At 43.4% G+C, this 26487-nt stretch overlaps 1 protein-coding gene across 1 annotated transcript in view; it reads right to left on the reverse strand.

The window, feature by feature from the left end:
* The window catches only part of LOC139924351 (protein kinase C-binding protein NELL1-like), a 234798-nt gene that overhangs the window by 122283 nt on the left and 86028 nt on the right, over nucleotides 1-26487 (reverse strand). The window contains exons 9-12 of the mRNA XM_078283149.1: nucleotides 26329-26431; nucleotides 24546-24619; nucleotides 18953-19052; nucleotides 15877-16005 (exon numbers count right to left, since the gene is read on the reverse strand). Coding sequence (XP_078139275.1) covers nucleotides 15877-16005; nucleotides 18953-19052; nucleotides 24546-24619; nucleotides 26329-26431 — 406 coding nt within the window. The remainder of the gene's footprint in view (nucleotides 1-15876; nucleotides 16006-18952; nucleotides 19053-24545; nucleotides 24620-26328; nucleotides 26432-26487) is intronic.

Consider the following 26487-nt stretch of genomic DNA (forward strand, 5'->3'; position numbering starts at 1 on the left):
GAATGAATGAATGAATGAATGAGAGCATTTCAACTTAGTAAGGATCCAGTCTGATGTCCTGTAGAGCCAGTGCTGTTTAAGCTGATTTGGCACACCGTATTACAATTGTTTTATCCTCATGTCTGGTTTCATTTGTCTTTTATGTTTATATTTTTTATCCCAGTTTGTGACCCTGTCTGTCTCCTTATATTCATATCTTAACTGTTTGGAGCTAGCTTTAAAAAGTTTTTTTATTACAAAGTTTGTTATTAAAATAACTTAATCAAAGTGATTTTACTATCAAACAGTTCAAAGTGATTTTACCATCAAATGATTTAAAGTGATTTCTACTATTAAGCAGTTCAAAGTGATTTTACTATGATTTTACAATTCTCCACCTTGGGTTACAAATTTAAAGTTCTTGCTAAACTGAACAGAAAATGCAATATTCCAGCAGAGCAAAGTTGAGCGATGAAGTAGTTTATCTGCTTTTAAAGAGCAGAATAACATTTTTAATCAGGAGTAATGAGCAGCGCACAGCTCTCAACACATTACTCACTTTGTCAAGCTGATCATTGACCCCTGGCTAGGCCGATCGGACAGACAGCATATGCCCTAACAATATTATGTGCCCAGTCATTATGGTAATGGTCCTGGGTGTCAACACCCTGCTGCTCCGCTCTGACAGGCTACAGCCTTATCACATCATTACACACCATTACTATTCTTAATGAAGTCAACATCTCCGGAGCAGAGAATACCCTCTCTACTGTTTGACTCATTAAACTATCAAACATGTGAATAACCCGGGGCTCAATTATCCAGTCACTCAGCTGTCTTACCGTCTGCCCACCGCCTCCGCACAGTCACACAGCTACTTCTGCCTGCGCTGTCAGGAGGGGTTGTGATTATGTGTGTGCGTGTGTGTGTATTAGTGTTGTCCTGATTAGAGTTAGGTTTGCCAATATTGGCTTTTTAGTAGATATAGATTAGATATATGATGGAGGTTCCAGCCTGAACACAGCTACAGAAAACCAGTCTGTAAAACCTCCAATGGAATTTTATTTTCTTTGCACATTTTATGTATTAATTTAATTAGTGAATTATGTTTTATGTTATGTTTTTTTCATTTAAAGACAGTAATGTATCCCAGATTTTCTCTACCTTCAAATAAGTGGGAATGTGTGTGTATGTGTTGGGGGGTGGGGGGTAGTTACATTAGTTTGGGTTTCAATGGAGTTTTAGCGTCCCATGATGGTATAAATGCTGTCTCAGAGGCTTTTCCACCCTGACAAGAATAAAATTCAGAATTCTGAAACACTGACTCTGAGATGTTGAATGTTGGCACAAAATATTGGCAATATCGGCAACTTCAGTCAAAAAATATCGGTATTGACCTTCAAAAACCCATATTGGTCGAAGCCTAGTCACTATACCAGAATTTGAACTTCGATACCAACACTAAGTTTAATATATATGTATATATATGTGCAGTATATATTTTATATAATATCTAAAACTTAGATACTACTATGATACCATGGCAAACAAGCAAAACAGAAAGCAACATGTTGCCTCATTTGACTTGGTTTAGATGTCAGTTGGGTGAGTAAAATAGTTTCATATTTGGCTCCAGTTTGAGGAGGAGATGAAGAGGTGGTGGACTGTTCTTCTTCTTCTTCTACTTCTTCTTCTTCTTCTTCTTCTTCTTCTTCTTCTTCTTCTTCTTCTTCTTCGTCTGGTTCTGGTTCTTCTTCTGGTTCTTCTCCTTCTTCATCTGGTTTTTCTTCTTCTTCGTCTTCGTTGAAATGCACGTTTGGTGAAACTATTGAACATATATAAAATTTGATATTGAATTAAATTGACAACACTGACAACACTAGTGACAACACTAGTGTGTGTGTGTGTGTGTGTGTGTGTGTGTGTGTGTGTGTGTGTGTGTGTACTGTATGTGTGTGTTTGACGTGCAAGTGTGTTTGTGCAAGTGTGCGTCTCATCCATCAGAAGTTCTCTCAGACAGTCTGTCACCTGGGAGTTCCTCACGCTCGCCGCAGGACGTTCATCACAGCCTGAAGGTCACAAGCCAAAACTCCACCAGCCACTCATCAGTAACACTCAACCTCTCCAGTCAACCATCCAGCAGCCAGAGGAACGAGCGCTTAAAGACATACACCAGGGAGGGGGAGGACACACTGAAGATGAGCACACACACACACACACACACACACACACACCTACACACACACACGTCTCTATTACTTTACTTATTAAGACTACATTCAAACCCTAATCTTAACCCTTGCCATTACATCGTCCACCCAAATGCTGCGTTCAGGTGATTTTGGATTTACTGTAAACTCGAGCTTCCAACTGGCTTAAACCCTTCATCCATCCATCAGCATCCTGGTGTTAAGTACCAGCAGGACATGTGGGGATGCGTCACAAAGTGTGGAAGTGTGTCAACGCAGGCAACAAACATGGCAGCGAATCCACCGATATCAGCTGTCCAAGGTAAAAAAAAATCAAAATTATCAGTCATATTCACACTAACAGAATCAACCCTACTTACAAAAAGCGAGCAATACCTGTGTTTCGTTTATGGTTGATTTTAACGAGATGTCATCCCATTATTTCACTTCTTAAGATTTGACGTGAACGTAGCGTTACCCTGACCTAAACCTAAACCTAACCCTAACCCTGATCCTAATCTAAAGACTAAACCCAAGTCCTGACCCTAAACTGAACCCTAGTAGGTGAAGCGAAGAACGGCCAAAATGCCCTCACTTTGAAGATCTAAAGCTTAAATTGGTTTTCACAAGGATAGCAAAACGAGTATACACACATACACACATAAGCGCGCACACACACACACACACACAGCTCTGTCCTTCTTGGAGAGGTGCTTTAGAGCTCTTACACTATTAAACCTATAATTTAACAGATGATTCCCAGGCGAAACAACTGAAGCTACGAGCCAGCTGGGAGAGAGAGAGTCAACTTTCCTTTGGAATAGCAAATAGCAAGTGATTTTCTCCTCCTCCTTTCCTTTATCTGCTTTCTCAGGATTCCATTAGAGGGTGAGGCTTCTGCTATGCAATGGATGATACCAAGATTCCCCTGAATTATAAATGATAACAGCGCTTCGCATACAGCTTTGATCGTGTAAACCTTGAATAAATCGATGAGCTCTAGCCTGACTGTGCTGGAAACCTGCAACACTGGAGTGGGGAAACACTGCACTTCTCTACGCAGCTCAAAGACTTTGGTAGCTGACATGCTTTGGGCAACAGGTGCAAAGAGCGAAGGCCCTTTGAGCATCTCTATTATAGCTAGGAGCGCTCGGCAGATATTTTGGGGGAAGCGCTAGCTGTGGCTCCTGCTGTTGCTATGAGACTATTGAAAACCCCTCAGAAGCGTGGCACTCTTTAGTTCGAAGTTGAAATATTTTTAACTTCCTGCACCTGCCGCACTGAACACTAAAAACATGGCAGGCTCTCAGTGTTGGGAGCATGCAGCAGGATGTCCAGTATACTGTCAGAGAGGAGGAAAAAGATGCCAATGCTGCAAAGAAAGGTTTCCACACAGCCTGATGCAGGGGCAGAGCATCAAAGATCTTAACCACCTACACTACACACACAAATACACACACACAAACACTCAAAATCCACTTTTGTGCAAAGAAAGAGGACTTGTTATATTACAAAAATGATCATATCAGAAAGGTGGCATAAAGACTTTGTGGAAAGAGTTTGTGCATTCAAAATGGCTGCTATCACTGCTGTAAGACACAGGCGGCGTCGCCAGAAAGTCAGGCAAGCCAGGGAGAGGGTTTTTCCATCCTGGAGTCTCAAATCAGATCAGAGAACGCTCCAATTATAAAAGGCACTTTAGGGCACAAAGGTGGCAGATTTAGTCTTACAGCTGAAGCACACAATTTGCGCTCGGTGATGAAAGGGGCTTTTTGCCTGCACAGTGCACACAGTGTTGGCGCCACAACTTGATTTGCATACATTTTCTTTGTGAATAACAGAAAAATCTGCGCTCTTTGTTCAAGTAACTGAGGTGCAAAACAAATGCACAGATTGCCCTCGCAACGCAATCTGAGTGAATCTGGACCTCAGAGTCTTTCTTTTTTGCTGGTACATAAACTGAGATGTAGAGGTGTAGAAGACGCAGGTGTGTCTATTGCTGACAGAGAACTATTATTTACTATTATTTGAATGGAGCAACATACATATGTCCATACACTACCAGTCAAAAGTTTGGACACACCACATTTTTCTTTATTTTTACTATTTTCCACATTTTAGAATAATAGTAAAGACATCAAAACTATGAAATAACACAAAAAAGTGTTAAATCAAAACTATCTTTGCCTTGATGGAAAGGCAAAGGCTTTGGAAAGAAATTCACACATAGGATCAACTTCACTATTTATATTTGTCTAAGAAACACATTTCAAGCATTTAAGCAGAAGCCTTTAGATCAAAATGGCTTTAAGAGAATGAAAAACATTCAATCAGGTGTGTCCAAACGTTTGACTGGCAGTATATATTCAAAATCCATTCAAATACATCCTTGTATCCTTGTATGTATATTCTTCAGAGAACAAACTCTGCAATAACATTCACTTAGATCAACTGACCTTCACTCCTCTTCTTCTTCGTCTTGGGAGACTAGCGGAATGGCATCTGATGAATCACTGTGTGTGTGTGTGTGCGTGTGTGTGTGTGTGTCTGTCTCTGTGTGTATGTATGTTTCTGTTTCTCTGTATTTCTGTTTTGTATGTATTTTCCAGTAACGGCGTCATCCCGCCCCACCGCTTTCTTCTAACGTCGCGGCTCGTCTCGGTCGCACTGGAGCGTTGAATTAGTACTGCGCCAGTTACAGTGAAAGGTCGTTAATTGTCAGCGGTTAAATATGGCGTGAATGTATGGCAGTCGGGCAGAACTTTGGGTCATAAACCACTCTGTTCTGTCTCGCTCGGTGGAGCCCGGCACAAAATCACTACTCCGGGGAAAATCTTTGGCATGGACTCTGACATCTCAAATCAATCCCCACCCAGCAGAACTGTGGGATAATAGTGGGTCTTGGCACACACATATCCCATCATTCCCTCGACAAAGGGACGGCCGAGCTAAAATAGTTTGAGGGGGAAAAAATCGCTGAAGTTGTGGCTCCCGACTCATCCCAACATATGGGCTGAATGGAATGATTCATGCTCTGTTGAAATGACACATTGGTTTTATTAGAGTCTATACATTCATCTGGTGCAGGCCTCGCTGCTAATCTTCCCTTTCCTTCAAAATGCTCCTTCAGTCCGGTAACTTTGTGTAATGGAGTAATTTAGTTCAATAACGCTCAGTCTCAGCTGATTGCTTGTCTTGTTCACTAGTCTGACTGAGTGTGTGTGTGTGTGTGTGTGTGTGTGTGTGTGTGTGTGCGTGTCTGAAAGGCCAAGGACACTGGCTGAGCTAAGTGGAGATGACTGATGTCCTCATAGTCATAATTGTGTCATTACCACCCTGTGGAACATGATCATTAGCCCCTCCAGTCTCTGGTGTAATTAACGGATTGGGGGTGACTGAAGGAAGACTGAGGAGGGACGTCTGTCACTGTCCAGACCCGACCGAGACACAGCCTCACACTCTGGCCAAAACACTTGGAGAGGAAATGACCTTAGGTGACGTTTTTTTTGATGGTCTAATGTCCCCGAGTTCAAACAATCTAGTGAAGGGTAAGCTTAGCCTCGCGAGATAAACGTCCCATGATGCGTTTTACGTTTCCAGTTTGTCGGGAATAAACAGAAGAAGAAGAACTGGGTAGTTAGCATGAGCAGTGATAGCCGCCATGGCTGAAGAGACAAAGAAAAGAGAAACTTAAACTGCATCAACAGAAAATCCAAGCTCCGCCCACACTGTTTGATTGACAGGTGATCTGTGGGAAGTGTAGTGCAGAAACACCGCAGCAGTGCGGCTGAGCAACAAAGATGGCAAAAAACAAACAAAAACAAGGATTTTGTAGATTACCAATTTAATCAATAAAAAAATAATTGATTTTTGTTGATATTGGTGCCATATGATAATCACAGAGTGGAGCTTACCCACCTTTTTATTTACCATTACATCACTGATGGTAAGCTTATGTGCTATTACTACTATCTGTGCCCTTCACTGTGACCCATTTTTCACAGTTTTCACAATTTTACACAATTTGCTTTGATATAAGCCGAGAAAAGTAAATTCAACCAGAAAGGTCAATCTTTATTTTGTTTTTTAAATCTCATGAGTGTCACTAAAGGCCCTGCTGTGGTGTTTCCATATCAGCCATGTTAAGCTGCACACAGTCAGGAAAGCAACTTACTTACCCAACTGAGATTTGTCAGTCTGAGTTTTAGAAACTAGCTCCTCCAACAAGCTCACAGTGGAGATATAATCTGTCTTAATGAAGACTCTTTCTCCAGAGAGAGATTAACAAGAGCGGAGCTTGCTGTACTGATGTGTGACAGAGAGAGAAAACCACTTGTCTGACAGCTGGGTAATAATCTACTACTGAGAATCATCTTCACAGTCTGATGACAAAATATCACAAGCTAGCTAATATGAAAAAAGGGAGATAATATTTTGTTTTTAGCACTGACCCAGAGTAATGAAATAAAACAGGCATTTAGACAATCTGCATTCACTTCCATCAGCCTACTTACAGCAAGTAAGTTTTCAGGCTTGCAATGAAGTTTCCAGGCTTGATTCCAACAGGAACTTGGAAATGTTAGGGCACAGACCATGAAACTGAAGCCAGCAGACCCTCTGGCTCAAGGATTAGCACCGCCTATACAATCCACTATAGCTCACAAATGGGTGGGAAGTTGAACTGGAATAAATGGGGATAAAGATCCATATGAGGAAGGAGGCGAGGGATCTGAGCGATGCCAAGGACAGCGCCGGCTATATTGGAACACATGCAGTCAGAGAAGTACAGATGGCAGAGATGGATGCCACCCAGAAGAGAGTTTGAGAAGTGGGACAGCACGGAGAGGAGTGACTGTAATTCATTAAAGGTCTTCCACTGACCTTTTGCAAGAGTGCACACACACTGTGACTCCAGCAGACCTCTGTCAGTGCAGCGCGGCAGGCCGAGTCAACTCGCCGCTCCACACAGAGAAACTCTTGGAGTTTCAGCACCATGGACAGCGCTCAGCTAGCTGCAGCACTTACTCTCCAACTGTCCTCCTTATCTTTCCTCCACCCCCGTCTGTCTGTCTGTCTGTTAGCAAGATATTTCAAAATGTTACACACAGATTTGGCTGAAATTTGGTGGGCAGATCGCCCGTGGCCCAAGTCAGTTGATTAGATTTTGATCTGGGATTACCACCATTAGACCATAACCGTTTCTATGCTATAACTATTATGCTGCGTTCAAGTGCTGGTGGGAAGGTCCAGGACTTCCAAATTGGCTGCTAAACAGCGTTGCATTCACATGCACAGCTATTTTGAAGGAAAATCAAATCTGGGAGACAAATGATAAACAAACAAACCATTACGGAGGCTGCAGCTTTGCAAGCTGGAGAATTGTTCAGTGTTGGCGGAGGTTTGCGCTCTATCGAGTGCCTTCTAGTGTGTCCTTGTGTTTGTCTGCCTTACTTACTGCCTGTCTGTCTGCCTGTTCTGCACCCCCCTCCCCACCCCCCCTCCTCCATCATCCATCCTCCCTCCCAAATTGCCGGTGAGACGAACAGAACCAAGGAGGAGCAGACACTCTTGCTCATCCGTTCCCTGTCATTAGATTCTTGTTTTAACAGGGTGGAGGCAGAGTTCCCACAGAGAACCTGATTGATTCGCAGAAGTACAAACACAGCCAATTACTCTTTAATGCCAGTGAGTGAGAGCCAATTCAGCCAGCAGCCCTCTCCGGTGCCACCAGAGACAGCCGCACAGCGCTGCTCTCATCATCGCAGGACAAATGAAGATTATCTAAACTGCTCCTAATCAATAAGTCACTTTCTTTTGCATTATGCTCTCAGCGCACAACACATTAGCTCTCATCACGGACGTTTTTAGAACATTAACAGCAATGACAGTAAACCAAAGTGTCGCCTGATGCGAGATGAATCAGACCTTCTTGACACGTTATAGGTGTGTGTTTCCATGTTGCTCTGGCTCTCGGTGTTGATATGTGTGACCAGGCTGGGGGGGGAAGGAAGCAGGAGCTGTCAGTGTTAGCGGATTAGCTGTAGCATCAGGGTAGGTGCTCCACTCCGGGTGGAGACACACCGTGTTTTCCTAAGCTTATCTGAAAACCCAGGACAGCCACACACACCACACAGACACAAACACACACACACACACACACACACACACACACACATCCCCACTGTGGTAGCTCTGCAGGCAGGCACTGCCCTTGATTAGTTCATTCCAGTCTAACCTCTGCGGACATGATTCCTGCAGGTTTGCACTCCTAGGGATCTGTCTGTGTTTCTGTCTGTTTGTCCCTGCAGCCTCCCCCTGCTATGAATATGTCTGTCTGTCTGTGTGTGTGTGTGTGTGTGTGTCTGTCTGTCTGTCTGTCTGTCTGTCTGTCTGTCTGTCTGTCCGTCCCAGCCAGAAGCCAAACACCCAGCTCATCTCAGCTCATCTGCAAACACACGATAACAGCACCTCCATCAGCCACAGCTACAGCGCGAGACAAGATGGGTAAAGTCCTCCACAAATTACCTAATACATCTTCCCCGGTGCCTGATATGGATACCATATTATCAGCTGTGAAAATCTCAGCAAACAGGACTCAGGACATGAGTACATGCCATATGGGAAGCATTTACTGAACCAGCAACCAAAGCCTCTGGGCGGCAGCGGAGAGCAAGTCAAAGGGCAAGAAAAACAATGACATTTAAGCATATTATGTTTTCAAGCAATGCAATACATTGTCCTAATGCAGTCGTAAAAACAGCCTGATCCTGTCAGGTGTGCAGAAAAGAGTTACAGCAAATTACCATGTGCTCACACATGACAACAAGTCAACAAGTCACTGGAAGTCCATTCATTTCCTATAGAGAAACCAGGGCAACTCGGCCGATGTGTGGACGCTCAACAAGCTTGTCGCCATGGCTGAACTTTTTGCAGTCGTTGGCTGTCAACAGCCAATCAGATTTTGTCATTTCCTTGCTTCTCTACTAGTGTGATTTAGTTTCATGAACAATAGTTCCAGCTGGCAAGTGCAGTATGGAGTTGATTGCAGCCATTCAAAGCTTCCCAGTTCTCTACAATTTTTATTTTAAAGACTACAGGAATAAACGTCTCTAAACGAAGCTTGGAGAATGGTTGCACTTGCATCCATCATGGGGGTCGATGGTAAGCTTTGACACCATTTTATTTTTTTAGTTTTTTTCTGTTTATTTTCAACTAATCTACCTAATTAGTACTTGCCAGCTAGCTATGTTAACTCATCTGAACGCTGTAACATACATTAACATTACATTGTAAAGGGCAAAACCAAAACATAGCTGAACGAGACAGTAGCCCACTGCATTTTTTTTCTCTTTGATCTTGTTCTTTTGTCCTTTATGTTCGATTTATTTATTGTTATTTTAAATTGCAATTATTTTACTCTCTGTGAAGTGCGTTGTATTGCATCGTTATGTATGAAATGTGCTATATAAATAAAGTTTTATTGATCAATCGGAGCCTCTCGCACCATTCACAATCGATCCATCAACCAAGATGCTCGCAGTGTGTTCAAGCAGTTACAGCTGCAAGAACTACAGCAGCATTAGCACAGAAGTCACGGCATATTATCAACGAGTGGAGACAGAGAGAGAGAGAGAGAGAGAGAGAGAGAGAGAGAGAGAGAGAGAGAGAGCAGAAGAAGAGGAGAAATGTGCTGTGGTGTCGGTGCAGACTGACTGGAGATCAGGGACTTCACAGCGTATCTCCCAGGAGCCAGCTCGCCTGTTCGCTGAGGGACACAGATCACACATCAGAGAGTCAATCCCTGGGCCCAGCAGTCCGGCTGCTGTGGGGCTAAATGAAAGCAGGCTGAACAAACAGAAATAGCCCCGTTAGGTTTGATGCGTCTGCCTCATGGTGGGCTCTAATCTTATTACCCAGAGCGGAGAAATAAACAGCAGGGGCACGGTCTGTGGGCCAAAAAAAGCACTGGGAATCTGTGGAAGAATAAAGCCCTCTGTAGTGATTGAGAAGCATGTGAAGTGGAAAGGGAGTCATCACACATATTTGATCAAATACAAATTAATTAGCTCAAATGAGACGACGCATCGCTGAATTGCTTCATGTCCTCCAAACAAAACACAGCGGGCCGACAAAGCGGTTAAACAACTTCTGTGTCGGAAAGTATTTCACCTTTCCCGTCTGTAACGAGAGGAGCGAGTGAGGAGTTGGACTTTGAATCAAAGGGTCTCAGATAAGAGCTGCTCAGGAGTTACACAACGGGAGCTAATGCTGCCACTAATGTGGGTATAGTGACCCGTGGGGCCGTTTAACAGCAGGAGAGTTTTCTATAACAACCTCCTGAGAGCACTTCTATGGAAATAAGCTTCGACTCGGCGTATGTGAAACACTCGACTCGGCTCGGGCTTCTTATTAACGGCTCTGACTTTTCCCTCTCCATTAATGATCCAAGTCTTAATGTGCTCACCCATAAACATTTCCGAGGACGCACAATGGTGATGGAGCCTTGGATCTGAAGCATGGCGGAGGAGGGAATGGAGCAGAAGAGGCACTTGAGAGGTCGACGGAAACGCTTCCCGCTGAGTGGGAGACCGTTTGGCTCCATCAGAAAGAAATGGGCCATATTAGGCTGAAACGTATGCACTACAAGAGAGATATGCACTATAAAGACACACTTTCGCTCCACATTAGTCCCACGCTGAGATTTCACCCACCTCTCTGCAAGATATACAGACGAACCTCCTTCAACTGGCCATTTGGGAGAAGAGTCCCTGCTGCACTCAACTGAGAAGCAGGGAATTATGTTGTTTGCTTATAGGTGATGCAACTCTTCTCAACAACAGCAGGTTAACGCGACAAACATTGGCACTTTCTTTATTCGGAGCTTTATTCGGAGCGGTTTCAATGCGATGTGTTTAAATAATACAGGACATTTTTAGGGCTTGAATAAATAAGCTGTCAGTAATACAAAAACGACAGCGTTAACAATGTGTGTGTCCTCTGGAGCTGAGAGAGGAGCATACAGTTGCTCTAGTGCAGCTTTGGGACTCTAAGAATATCACTGACAGGGTAAACAAGAGCTGATGAGGATAATAAGCCTATGATAAGCCCATTAGCACAAACATGAAAAAGTACGCTGAATGGAGCAACATCAGGTGTTGTGACACACTGAGCCATACAGAGAACAAGCCACAAGACCAACGCAGTGCTTCTACCAATGATAATCGGTCCTGTAACACCGGTGTTACAGCATTCACTGTAGTGAAACACACACAATGCATCTTATCGTACACATACAATCTTTGATCCCAAACTACAAAACTGATTTAGTTGTGTACTAAATACTAATAGATGGACTTGGATGCATACTGTATATTCTGTAAAGAACAGAGTATATGTTAGGGATGGGACGGTATATCGAAATTCAATATATCGCAATATAAAAATGTGGGGCAGAAAAATGAATCACAATATTCTGCCGTAGTAATCACAAATGAGATTACTGATTTGTCTCATTTGTGCCCATCACAATTTCACAAGCTCTCCATCCAAATTATATTATTGTCACTTTTTAATGACATTTTTAAATTGTTGTTTACATTCTAGCAAGACAATGGCATCGCTAGAAAGATTTGTGTCTCAGAAATAAAGTAAATAATTCTGCACAGTCAGATTTTGTTGTCACTGAACTTTTATTTATTACATCGTATCCTGGTTGTTTTGAATCCTGAGCCCTATATCATGTTTTGATTCGTATCATGAGATAAGCAGATCGTCCCACCCCTAGTTTATGTGTAATGGTAAATGTGAGAAAATGATTAAATGTAGATTTTTACCACAACTTCATGGTTGCCATTCATGACTGACTCACTGTGTTTCCATTTTTGTTTGAAAGAGAATGGTCAAGTTTTTCTGTGAGGAATTCCCTCTTGTTCATCTTTATTCACTGTGGATTTTGATCATTTTAGCTAGAAAAGCTAGCTAACTTCACCTTATAATGTTGTGGTGTGACATGAATGATGTGATATGAATAAATCTCCCGCGCCTCAGAAATCCCAGTTTATGACAGCAGCCAATCAGAAGAGGCAATTTGGTCAGGTTGTAAGTCGTACCCACAACAAAACGTAGTGACAGGACTGTGAGAGAGCGTTTTCCACTCAGTTAGCCGGGAAATGTGAACACTTACCAGACTGACCTTAGGAAATGTTTACATTTCCTACCCGCTGTAGCCTGATATTCAGACTGAATGTCCATCTGGTTCCCACTCCATTAGTCAGTCTGAACCAATCACTAGTGACTGACCTATCCAGCCACTCTGACGTTACTTCAGTCACACTGATGCTGGGCGTATTTACTAACTTCACCAAGAATGTCAGTCGTTTTTGACAAAAATATCATCTTTGCAAAGACAACATGTTGGTTAAGAAGGTGATTTCAACAACTATTATTCTGCCAAAACGCCAATGAAAAACCGTCGCACGAACGGTTCAAACTTTAGTCCCGCCCACAAAGGTGCTGATTGGCTCGATTGTTTCTCCGAGTGAGAACAAGCTGCTGACGAGGGAAACACCAGACTCTCTGAATCGCTCCACAAAATATGAAAAGTGGGCGGGATGAGATTCAGGAGTCTGGAACCAGGTTAACATTCACTGTAACATACTGTATATATGGAATGCCAAGGCTCAGGACTCCTATTGTAAGCTCATGCAAAAAAAATGAATACATCTGTCTTGCAGAGGTTTTGCAATGCTTGTGGAGTTTTATCTGATGGATCTGATGGATAAGAAAGAGCAGTAGGAGTAGAGGAGAAAAAGCTAAAGGTCTTCCAGGTGCAGAAGGGGAAGACATGGCAGAGATGACGCCCTCCTCCCCCAGTTATCGATACATACAGTAATTTCAGGTCTAGTCTAGCAGGCCGATGCCTTGTCTATCTTGCTCCAGGCTGCTGGTGAGGCTCAGCCAGCAGGCCGGCAGTAAGCCTTGTCAGAGGCCTTTGAGTTGCTGAGTGTTGACAAGACCAATCAATAGCAGCCGCTGCCTTCTCCCAGACTTCTCCCAGGATTAGGAAGTGTTTCCCAAGCCAGAGGGAGGAGGAAATGCTTTCTCATCATCAGATACCAGGAGGGACGTTTCCAATTGGCCTCATATCATCAAGCTCACCAAGAAGGATGTCAGCACATACTCAGTAATGCAACTTTAATGGAGTAAATAGACACAGGCCTTGGTGGGCAGGCGAGGAGGTTATTTAAACTAGGAACAAACCATACTCATTAGTGTGCGCCCATGTTTGTGTTTATACGTGTGTGCATTTGTGTGTGTGTGTGTGTGTGCTTGCCCATTTGAGTGTGCATGTGTGTGTTCTGCATATGTAAGCACATTTCTGCTATCTCCTAGATTAGACAGATGGCCTTGAATATTAACATATTCACCGCATACTCTTGCTATGTGTAGAAATAACTAAGTCAGGCCTTCATTAGCCATGCTGCAGCAGATAGGCACAATATGCTGCAACATCAACATATCTTAAACTTGTAGTCCAATACATATATATCTCCCTTTTAAATTAAAAAAAATAACTCCATATGAATTATAATTCAGATGATTGTCAAACAAAAATCAATTTTATTTAAAAGTGTGGATAAAGGCCTTTTCTGTGTTGAATACACAAATGTAAGGAGGGGGGAAATGTGATGCTGCACATTCAGCCCATTCTGCAAATTTATGACAAACTGGAAGCAAATACCCAAAGGCACTATGTGTTCCTGCATTTTGTTGAATGTGATCACATATAAAGCTGTAGCTATATCTTGCTTCAAGCCAAATTTCCAATTCAGGACAATTAAGTATTCAACTTAGAATACAAGAGAAAGCGAGATAAGCTGAATAGCTATCAGATCACACACCTTCGCAGTGAAGCGGCTCTGGTATCACAAGTTAGCTGCCTGCAAGTTCAAAGACAGGCGGCTTAAGCTGACAGTGTTAAATCCTCCGGTCCTGTGTGCAGCCCTCTGTTAACAAGTAAATAATCTCATCTTTAATCATTCAACTGCACATTAAAACATTTATGAGGATACATTGGTCATGTTTAATGACAGCTTAGACCCGCAGCCAGAAGCATTCTCCTGTTTATAAGGCAGGAGAAATTAATTTGCTCTGTAGAACATCTATTAGGATATCAGCGCCGCCCCGTCAGCCGGCCGGCTTTTGTTTATGAGCGCTCCGCAAAAAAGCTACATGAATAAATAAATAAATAAATAAATAAAAGCCCCCCGTAAAACTCCTCAGATAAAACCATCAACAAAAAACATGATTACCCTAGCCTGCCGTGTAAGACATGTTATCCTAAGCCAATTTAAGATGGAGAGGTGAGAGCGAAGCCATGTCACTTACTGTACATCAGGACTTGAGCTAATCCATTTAGAAGAGAAGTTTGAGCTGCCTTTAGGGAGCAACCCCAAACATGGATAATGCCGCCACAGCCAATAGAGCCGTGGTTCAACGATTTACATAGCTGATCTAACAATCAGCGTTTCCCAGCCCTCACTCATATGGTGCGGGACCGTTGTGGATTGGAGTGGAGCTTTGGGTAAACCTCTTTGCCATGCAGATCAAACAGAGGCAGACAGACTGGAGGGGTTGTGGCTACACAGCTCTCAGTGTGTTTAGTGGATTCAGTATGCTGTGGCTCCAACCCAAAGACAACTGCACTGAGCATCAAGCAAATCCTTCAATCCGGCGAGCGCCGCTCCCAAGCCTCTTAATCAAATAAGGCCATTAGCTCCTCACAAAGCACCCGGCGCCTCCAGCAGCCGCAGACCGACGCTTTTCTGCAGTCGAGTCATTCAGCGGCCCAGAGCTTCCAAAAACCATTCGGCCAACCGCATGAACACTGATGAGAAGAGCTTTACTGGTCGGTGAAATTTGTGAAATGAGCACGATGTCTTCGAGTTCAAATAATGCACTCCATGCAAAAACGTGAGAGGAGGAGACACGACTAGAAACAGGAAGGTGGACGATGAAATAACACGGTGGAAAGTCAGGGTGTGGAGGTCGGAGGTCGGAGGGGCGGATGGGCGACGACACGGGTTCAATTCCCAACTCATGACAACAAGTTTTCTACTGGGAGGGAAGGTTTCATTTTTCTTATTTAACCGCATGACCAAAACCTTTACCTAACCTTAACCAAACTGTTTCAGTTGCCTTCAGTTAACCATTAGCTCATCTTTTCATGTGACAAACACATGAAAATGGGTTTGTGCAATGGTCACATAATCCAATTTGTGCTATTTTCACATAACTCCTTTGCGGTGGAGGGACCTAATCTTCACATAATTTGTCGACAACACGAAACCTGTGTTTAACGAGTTTGTGCTCATTTCACAAAATAGACTGTGTTGTGTCAGACCGCTGCTGCCGTAATGAGGCCAGGCTCGGGCTCACCAATGACCACAGAACACACTCAGAACGCACCTCTGCCCTCCATAAAGACGGTCATCACTTCATCCGCTCATTACGTTATATCATCTCGTTACAAGTCTCATTCTGTGTCTCATGGCCTATATAAAAGTCTTCATTTCCTCCTATAAGAGGATAATGAATTAAACGCTGACACACTGCGGCTCGTATCGCTTTCGACATTCCCAGCTAATGGATATTATGAGTCAGACGGATGAGCCCGAGTTCAGCTTTAAGTTGGATGAAGTAGTCCTACCTTCACAATAAGTGGAATCCCCGTGGATGGAGGCGTAGCCGCTCTTGCATTCACACTCTGCTTTAGTATTCCGGTTTTTACACTCCGAGTTTTCTCCACAAATGAGTCCCTCTGCGCAGAAGTCATAACCTGAAAGAGAGGGACAAAAAAAAAAATTGTGGCTCAACACTGGATTTACTTAGGTCATAAAATTTGCTGACTGGAGGCATTGAAGAGCTATGTACACACACACACACACACACACACACACACACACACACAGAAAGACACACATACACACACACACACACACACACACAGACACATACACAAACCATCTTCTTGTGGTCCACAATATTAGAAGCCTGTGGTGTAAAGTTTATGACTGCAGTAAATTTGGTGCAACAATAAAAGTTGTAGCTTCCATGAAAGCACGGACACACACACACACAAACACACACACAAACACAGAAGCACATGCTGTTCACGTAGGTAGAATCATCTCTCAACAAACAGAGACCGTGACCCATCAAGCCGACACTGAAGGAGTTACATGTATGCTTTTTTCTAGTTTTTTTCTTTTTTCTATACTAGTGCGCCGTATTGTGCTGTCAGTCTGTGTTTTTCCTTTAAATCCCACTCTTGGTTCAACACAGTGTGGGTACAGTAAAAGCGTGCTGATACAGCAAACCTTACGTATCTGATACCAGCCCGCTTTTAAAGGCCGTAACATGAGCAATGCTCAGTTACAACCGCCATTTTTAAATCCCCAGCCGGTGGAAAGAAACAGAAGGAACATGGAGAAGAAGAATTGGAAACGGAGGAATATGAGGCGCTGATCACATTCTGAGATTCTCCAAGACAATTTCACTTTCACCAAGTAAATGTCCTGAAACAAGTTAGAGAAAAAAAAAAAAAAAAGTTAAATTTGTTGAAACCGGAAAATTATCTGCCAGTAACATGATTTCACCAAAAAAAAAATAAAAAAAATCCTAAATTAAGCTTGATAAGTCTGGATACAAGACGCAATAACTTAATAAGTTTGTCAGTGTAACTGCTGCTGCTGTAGCTTGTGCGACTGTTGTATTTTGATGTAATATTATTTCAAAAGAAAGATATAATTCCAGGCAAAATCCAAAAAACACTCGAGTGGGTCGGCCATGACTGTTGTTGACACTGGTTGCTATGGTTCTGCTGTTGCTATAGTCATACATGTGCGTTCAGACAGACAGACAGACAGACAGAGGGACAGACAGAGGGACAGGCAGGCAGACAGACAGGCAGACAGACAGACAGACAGACAGACAGACAGACAGGCAGACACAGACAGCTGGAGAGAGAGACAGACAGACAGACAGACAGACAGACAGACAGACAGACAGGCAGACACAGACAGCTGGAGAGAGAGACAGACAGACAGACAGACAGACAGACAGACAGACAGACAGACAGGCAGACACAGACAGCTGGAGAGAGAGACAGACAGACAGACAGACAGACAGACAGACAAACAGGCAGGCAGACACAGACAGCTGGAGAGAGAGACAGACAGGCAGGCAGACAGACAGACAGACAGACGGGTGGAGACACAGACAGCTGGAGAGAGAGACAGACAGGCAGACAGACAGACAGACAGACAGACAGACAGGCAGACAGACGGGTGGAGACACAGACAGCTGGAGAGAGAGACAGACAGGCAGTGTGAGGCAGACAAACAGCAGCGCTGCGTGCAAATGATTGTCTCCTGCTCTCTAGGTATGAGCTGATGTTGCCCATCATCTCCTGTAATGAGTGACAGTCTGGCTGTACATAAAAGCCCTGAGAGGCAGGGGGCTTGGGGAGCCATTACTGAGGAAAGAGCTGTGTCTGCATTATTCTCTCTCTCTCTCCTTCTCTCTCCTTCTCTCTTTAGCTCTTTCTTCCTCCACCACCCCGAGGAATGGTGTGTACATATAAAAGGACTGATTAGGCAACGAATGGCACGTATGTGTGTGTGTGTGTGTGTGTGTGGGGTATAGTACAGTTTGGATACCACAAACTACATGAAAAGGAGAAAAAATGAAATGCAGCTGTATTTGTGATACACACACATACTTGCAGGAACATCCCAGGCTGCAGGCTTCACATTTTTCCTCTCAGTAACATGGTGGGAGACGCTCGTTCGGTGACAAAATGTGTAATAACCAATCTGACAGAGCCAGTGTGACTCTGAGGACTTAATGGCGAGGCACGACTAAATTTCAGAGGGGAAACAAAGCACTGAGTCATGGAGGAGAGAAGAGGTCTGGAGATGATTTGGAAATAATGAGCGGCTCCGAGTTTTAGCAAACCGTGGGCAAGAGAGAGAGAGAGAGAGAGAGAGAGAGAGAGAGAGCGACAGATAGAGGGTGGTAGGGAAGAACCGCTGAGACTCTAATCTTTAATTCTTAGTTCTTATAAACTGTCCTCCCCCCCTCCCTCTTCTCTCTCTTCTCCTTCTCTCTCCTATCCTCTCTCCTCTCCTTTCTTTTCCTCTCACCTCCTCTCCTCTCCTCTCTTGTCCTTTCCTCTCGCTTCCTCTTCTCCTTCCTTTTCCTTTCCTTTTCACTCCTCTCCTTTCCTCTCCCCTCCACTCTCTCCTTCCTTCCCTCTCTCTCTTCCTCTCCTCTCCTCTCCTCTCCTCTCCTCTCAATATGCTGAGTCTAAGTCACACTGCTTATCTTACTTAACGAGAGAGTAATTTTCTCCGCTCAGAACCTGCCCCAGGTTTCTTTCATTATGGCTCTATAGTTGACAGCCTCCTACAGTTTGTTTATTCAATGTATTTACTGAATTACCGGTGGCTATTTACCCTGCACCTCCCTGCCAAAGCGGTGGGGTTCAGGCAAATTGGCATAGCGGGTGCTCTAAAGCAGACAGACCAATCTGCTCTGATAGGTATCCCAGCCAAGAACAGATGAAGCATTCATACTGGATGCAAAGAGAGAAATAGAATAATTTGAGAGGCGCAGGCTGAACCGGCACCAGGCAGAGACTGGCTGTGTCTGCTCCTCATGCTCGCAGAGGGTTTTGTGTGATTCATGCGGTTGAGAGCAGCGTCACGAGGAGGAACACCCACCTTTGCAAACGTTGCAGCATCTGCTGTCAGGTAAAATCTGTTCGCTGAGGGTGCAGTTGAGGTCCGGACAGGTTTCTGTGACTTTCACCATCAGGCCATTCTGGAAGGACAGGAGAGACTCAGGCTGTGATGCTGTACACACTGTAGAGTTAGCAGAATACTGTGAAATGTCCAGTAGAGACCAGGTCTCAAATAGAGTCCAGATCTCCGATAATAGCTGAAGAGCGTTGTGTGTCGTAAATAAAGGCCGGTCCCCAATAAAAGACTTGAGAAAAACTATGACAATTACCAGAAAGGAGTCTAAATTCATACAATATTTATAGCTTTAAATTAAAATTAAAATGACTAAAATATCACAACATAACATCAAACAATATCTGAAATCAGCTACAGCAGCAGCAGTATCTTTTTGAGCAAACCTCCTGTAGACTAGCATGGCACCAAAGAGAAAATTTGACTTGCAGGAAAATTCGGGAGAAGAGTAAAGTTTTATTATCATTATCTGACATGAATTGCCTAAAAGAGGCAATAAATAGATGATTGCATAAATTTGAGCACCATAATCTTTACAGAATAGTGGTAAATAAAGCCCCGGCCTTCACTGGACGTTTTACAGTATATGTTCAGCAAAGTTTGGAGATATTAAGCATTCGAGTCTTACTATCCCACAAAGTAAAGCCAACATGACCATGTTCTATTTTCACTTTTACCCACTTCAACGAATATTTTGTAACTTTGACCTGCTTGTAGAGCAACATCATGTCAGATAGAACCTGATACTGTAATTGGACGAGCACAAAAGGTGAAGACGACACAGCTACTGAGATGTATTAAATCACCCCATCAGTTAAGACACTCAGAAAGGATGTTTTGATATAAGATATTCAGAAAAGTCGATTTTAAGATAACCCTGCCTGAACAGCGCTGCCATGACAACAGAGAGAGCCGGATCCAAAAGCTTCACGCTGTTCACATCCACAAGAAGGACATGAATACAGATAGTGCGTAAGGTACTGATACACACACCCAAGGAAGGAGAACAGAGTGGAGGTAGATAAGACTCCATGTCATCTTCCCATGGGCCTTCAAAACAAATAGCTCTGTTCTGTTGCACGGCAGACACACGACAGGCCGTCTGTGCGCCGCCGCTCCGGTGGTCCCGGCAAGGTCTGAAGTATCGACTCAAATCCCTAAGATGCTTTTCTCCTTCAAAAGTTCCTTCAAAGTCGTCCTTTTCTTAGGTGCCACGCCAACCGCTTCCCTGACTGTGTTATGTTTTAATAAAACAGCAGCTCTGTATTGTGAGTCTGGATCTGGCCCCTCCACTGTTATGTACAGTATTCTACCATCATTACCCGCCATGCTGACAATATTAGCAAATCAGTTTGCTTTTTTTTACGCTAATTGGTGTCTTCAAGTTAAGAAGCAGAGATGCAACTGTTGTGCAGTAAACACAGGCGGTGCGTTTCCTCATCATCTGCTCACATTCACCATCTGAGCATCTGAGGCCGACGTCAGCTAGACATCCAGATCTAGACTCTAAAACTAAAGGCCAGATGATGAATAACGTTAAGCGTAACGAGGGGAAATCTCTTTCAGCAGCAAATCTACTGTAACTTCACTTTAGCTATCAATAGACCCCATGAAACAGCATCTTTACTTCCTGGGTTTGATGCATTTTACTGTTGAAACAGGATGTTGGGGCGGGACATGATGCAGTGAGGGATCAATCAAAAGTCTAAACCAATGGAATATGAGTCAGGGAGAGAAAGGCAGTTTTATTTGATGGCAGGGGTGTGGAGGGGCGGGACTGTTCAAAAATCTGATGGTTTTATTGGTTAGAAATCTATATTTGTGCCTATTAGTGCAACATGAAGTCACCATGAAAGATACTCTGGGGGACTTTAAATGTATTCTGAGTCTGATTCACATTTCCTAGTGGTAATTTTCTGACTTTTTAAGTTTTGAGGTGAAATCTCATCTCACCTACATGACATGGCTTTGAGCTTCCTAGCACCGCAGTTAGGAAACAAATACAGGGGAAACAACCACGCTGCAGACATGTAGCAGGGGAGAAAAATAGCTCCTCCACCCTAATCGCGATGAGATCCCATTCCACATCGAAAGGCAGTTTCGATGAGGGATTGTTTCATTTCTGGGAGAAAAGTCCCCCATTCTCCTCCAGTGGCAATTCAGCCTCTATCTCCAGCAGCCACAGCAGCCAGCCAGCCAGCCAGTTAATTGTTGTTAGCTGGTGAGATTAGCCAGTCAATGCAGGCTGCCGTGAATGAGGAATTCTCCGGCTCCTGTGACGTACAGTGTATAGAGCCTCAGCAGCCGCTCTGATCTTAATTGAATGTCTGGGAGTGTGTTCCCCATGGCGAAGCCTGTCCCATATTGAGGAGACTCAGACTCAGTGAGGCAGACTGAGCCGGCTGCACGCAATACACGGAGCCGGCTATTTGCTAAAAATATAAATCCACAAGTACGCAGGAAATTTCCCAGTGTTTATAGGTATTTCAGTGACAATTATTTGGAGTTGCCAAGTGTTGATTAGAGAGTTGTTTATTCACTTACAGAGCTGATGTGGCTCTGGAGCGGCTGTTCAAAACCATCTAAAATGTTAATTTAACTGTGATGGATGTGGACTGATAGAAACACTGGCACCGTGCTGAATTTTACGATCTCAGAGTTAAATGAACTCTGACGATTCTGCTGTGTAGCGGACCCTCGTTTCACACATCACCCCTGAGCTGGCCCCCCCTCTCTGTTAATACCGCTCTCCATCTCTCGCTCTCTCTCTCTCCCATCCTTCCTCACGCTTCCTCTCTCCATATGTCAATGCATATATTCATTGTTGCTTCCCCCACCTCCCACCGCTCCTGCTGTGAGGGTGAGAGGACAGAGGGACGGTCTGGGTAAAGATGGAGGGGTACGAGTCTAATCAGCACTCAGGAGACAGATTCTTCCACCGCGCACACACACACACACACACACACACACACACACACAAGTGCATATACTCAGACACACATGTTGAATCATAGTGGAGCATGGTGCGAAAAATGACACGTGAGACCTCCTGAAAGCCTCAAAATCAAAATTTGGGGGGTAAAATAATTTAAAACTTGGAATTATAAGGTTCTATCTTCCTTTTTTTTTTATCAAAGTTGGGTTATCGATATATTAATGATCTTTGACTGTTACTTCATGCTTGTTATGTTTGACTTTAAGAAGACTACATTTGACTACAGTAAAAGATCATTTTCATGCTGTTTTGGGTACGATAACGGTTGTTTGGACACCACACATCTGATGGGTGGAGCTGTGTGTTTTTACTACAACAGACACTCGACCGAAACAGGATTCATCACTGTTCATCAGCTCAGGAAAAGAGAAAACAAGCTTCATTAGGCCGTGATCACATAAGACGCATTTCTCTCCTGCTCAGACACACGGCACAGTTCAGAGCGTAATAGACAGAGCAAGAGTGTAACGTTACATTCTTGTTCCTATTCAACTATCTAATTAGTGTTAGCGAGCTAACCTGAAGAAACTAGAAATAACTGCCTTGCGGTTGAATGCCTCCGCCAACAAGTCAAGTTGCAGTTTAGATCCATGCCTGTCCAGACTCATAAAATATATGTAGTGAAGACTTTGAAGGAATTTAATAAAAGGTATTTAGTGTATTTTTTGGCGAAATGGAAGTTATCACTATATTGACATGTATGATTCCAGTGAATAATTTCCAGTGAGAAACATGCTGTCTTCACTTAGAGACTATTTTTACAGAGGAGTACAGAGGACTGATAGAGAGCTTCGTCACATGGTGCAACAACAACCACCTGAAGCTCAGTATCAGCAAAACCAATGAGCTTGTGGTGGACTACCAGAGGAACAGGAGGCCCCCTGTCCTGGTTGAGTGACCTTGACCTTTGACCACCAAATTCTAATCAGTTCATCCTTGAGTGGACGTTTGTGCCAGATGTAATGAAATTCCCTCCAGGCGTTCCTGAGATATCGCGTTCATGAGAATGGGACGGACGTGAGGTCACAGTGACCTTGACCTTTGACCTTTGACCACCAAAATCGAATCAGTTCATCCTTGACTCCAAGTGGACGTTTGTGCCAAATTTGAAGAAATTCCCTCACGGTGTTCCTGAGATATCGCGTTCACGAAAATGGGACGGACGTACGTACGGACGTACGTACGTACGGACGGACGGACATAAAAAAGGAGGCATAAAAAAGGTATAACGCTGTTGAAAATAAAAATGGACCAGATAAAGTTAGCGATAATGGAGCCCATTCCATACAGAGGATGCAGCTCAGCTTATGGTACGTTTTCACAGGTTCCATCATTTCCACGCTTCCCATTCATTTTCTATGTAAGCGAGCGGACGTGCAGTGCATTCTGGTAGCACCACAGCAATTTTCCAGAAGCGCCGAGTCACACTGGCCGCTCCACATTTGCATAAAGTTGAGGTCTAGTCTACTTTATGCAAATCAGGGGAGTCCAACGAGACCCGCCGCCTCTCGAAACTCCCGACTCTCGTGACCAAACTTTTAAAACAGCCGTTGCATATCTAAAAGGAATCGAGATTCAGCAGCTGCATGGCCGATTTTACCAAACCACTGAAAAAAGATGCACTGAAAATAGTCGCAGGCGCGTTCAACAACACTATGTTCACAGTCCTTTTGGATTTACTTCTAACAGGCTGAAACAGAAGGGACAAGTTGTGTGTAGCTGTTTGGATTTTTGTTTTGTCCGATGCTGTATTTGGGGGTATGGGGAAACACACACACATACAAACAGACACACACACACACACTCACACTCTCTGAATCTGATCCCACAGCCTCATAATGGATCAAGGGATCTGAGCAGAGTTTGGGTAAAGCCTTTCTATACACACAGCAGCCAGTGCTTCCTCCGGGAGACAAAAAGCAGACTAAAAAACAAGGCCGTTCAGCTGTGTGTTGACATCTTGATGTCCACACTGCCGACAGGACAGAGAATTAATGTTACAAGTAGACCATTTACCAGCCGTCCAGGCGTGTAAGCGCTGGCCGTAATTGTCTGAAACAGAGCTTACAAACAACGATATAATAATGTTTTAAGGTCTCCAAAGGCTAATAATGAGTCCAGGAATCCACTGTGTAGCTCTTTGTAAGCAATTACATGCATGAAACACTAATTTTCTTCTTTAAAATGTGTCTGTAAAGATAAATGACTTCTTAGTGAAGAAAGCTCACCTCTTTTCTATGCTGGACTGGAATAATGACTTTAATTATAATCCACACAGTGATGAAGCTCCAATTTAAATCAGCCCTTTGTGTTACTGTGTTCATAAGTTATTCTAATTACCTGGCTATCTCACCATTAGAGAGAAGAAGAAAGGCAGATTGAACAGATTGGGGAGGGACGGAAAACTAATAAGGCCTGCTGGCTAATTGAATAACACACAGACCAGCCCAGCACACACAGTCATTACACATTTACACACTTTATATGGTGGCTTGACTGCATTGAGTAAAGACTAAACACTGCAGTATGGATTACAGAACGATCTGATAGAAGCAGATGTGTTACCTTGCATTCCCTGCAGCTCTTAGACAAAACGCGCTGGCCTTCAGAAAAAGTCTGGCCCATGTAGGTGCATTTAGCTGTGGAAAGACAAAAACACCATTGCTTCAATAACGCTCTAATAAGGTAAGTACAGTAACCAAGAAATACCAGGAATAGAATTATTCTTCAGCTATTTCAGGTTCCCATGGTAATTTCAATGATAGTCAAAACACCAAAATGCTTTTGAGACCGCCTGCAAAAAAAAAAGTTCCTAGCCTGAAGTTCTGCATAGTTAAATCTGCTAGAAACAAAGTTGTGCTTGGCTAGTGTGCATAAGAGGAGAGAAAATGTAACACCACATTAAGAATACAACAGAGGAGACCCTTCTGCATATTCCTCTGGCGATAAAACAGAAATAGAAAATGAGGCATATGATATGAAGTCCTGCTTTTCTCCTCTCCAGGGTGCAGGACTGTGGAGCTCCCAGTCACAAGTTTGGAGCGCTGCTGCCTCTTCTGTGCCAGAGCTCTGATGTTCACAGGGGAGGAGGAGGAGGAGGAGGAAGGAGGGGTGGAGGGTGGAGGGAGGGGAGGCTTGGAATTATTCAAAGACACTATCCTTCAGGGATTTTGTGTTTCTGCAATCTAGCAAGAGAGGCATAGTTGTCCGTGGAGCTATGAAGTTACTAGACCCCTGCATGCTTCATACCACCAGGAATGTATCCAGCCCGCTCCTTTCATTTCTGCTGCCATGGACATCAGAAGACCCTGATAAGTTCTCTAACAGATAGTCTGCATCGGTCACACAGCGCCGGCAGCATGTCAGCAACACACACTAGACCTCTGTTTGTGTCCGCGCTGCTTCAGTCTCAGCTCTGCCTTCAAGAGCGAGAAATCAAGCACACAGCCTCGAAATACGCACGCAGAAATTAAAACACATCTTTGATATGTGTCAGTAGGGCTGGGCGACATCGACAAAATCAAATATTACAATATTTTAAACCTTAGATTTTAGAATACCTTGATATCAATAATGTGACAATATTTTGGGGATGAGTATTCCTGCTTTCATAAGATATTTACACACAAGAAAATTAGTAATGATCATTAGTAATCAGTACTGTGAAATGAGTAATAAGTAATGTGGCCTTAACGCAGCCTTAACAACCAGGAAGAAGTGACATTTAAGTTATTTCACAATATTATAACCAAAATCCCATATCATAATATCGATATTATACGATATATCGCCCAGCCCTATGTGTCAGTACGCCTGCTTTATAGTTTGCTCTGTATAGCAAAAGTGAAATTGCAAAAGCTATGACAGGAATGTAATTAAAAGTCAAAATAGATATAAAAATATAAGAATGTTCACTCATCGGTCCTTGATGAATATGTGAATATGAAACCAAGAGGAATATGGAGAAGAAACCATTTTTAAGAAAGTGATCATGGAGAGATGAGATTATTCTCAGCTACTGTCTGGTTAAAAGAGAAAATAAACCAAAATACTGGTGTTGAAATGGTTTAAAAGATGCTGTGGGTTTTAAATGGTGCAAAAAAAAATACACTTGAAAAATAGACCAAGGTCTTATGGTTATCATGTAAAATTTTTACCAGCTTCATATTATCTGGCCCAGACAATTCCTGTTCACAACAGCTACAATAACCGAGCAGCCATGCCAGCTGTTCAGTTGACTTTGGTTTAGGAGTGAAAGGTATTCCTGCGCCTTAGCATGAGTGAGTTCACAGGTTCAGCTGTGAGCGGTTGTGATACCTCCATCTAAATGTGTCAGGCCGATACTTACGTCTGCATTTCTTACAGCAGGTTCCATCGACGTGCACCGGGAGAGAGTCCTCCGAGCAGTTTGCCGGAGGACAGAAAATCCTGCGACACTCCACCACGCCGTTCTGTAAGGAAGAGATTTTTACTGAAAACATGGAAACATCAGAGAGAGAGAGTTCCA

Source organism: Centroberyx gerrardi, chromosome 1 (assembly GCF_048128805.1).
Source record: "Centroberyx gerrardi isolate f3 chromosome 1, fCenGer3.hap1.cur.20231027, whole genome shotgun sequence".
Lineage (NCBI taxonomy): Eukaryota > Metazoa > Chordata > Actinopteri > Beryciformes > Berycidae > Centroberyx > Centroberyx gerrardi.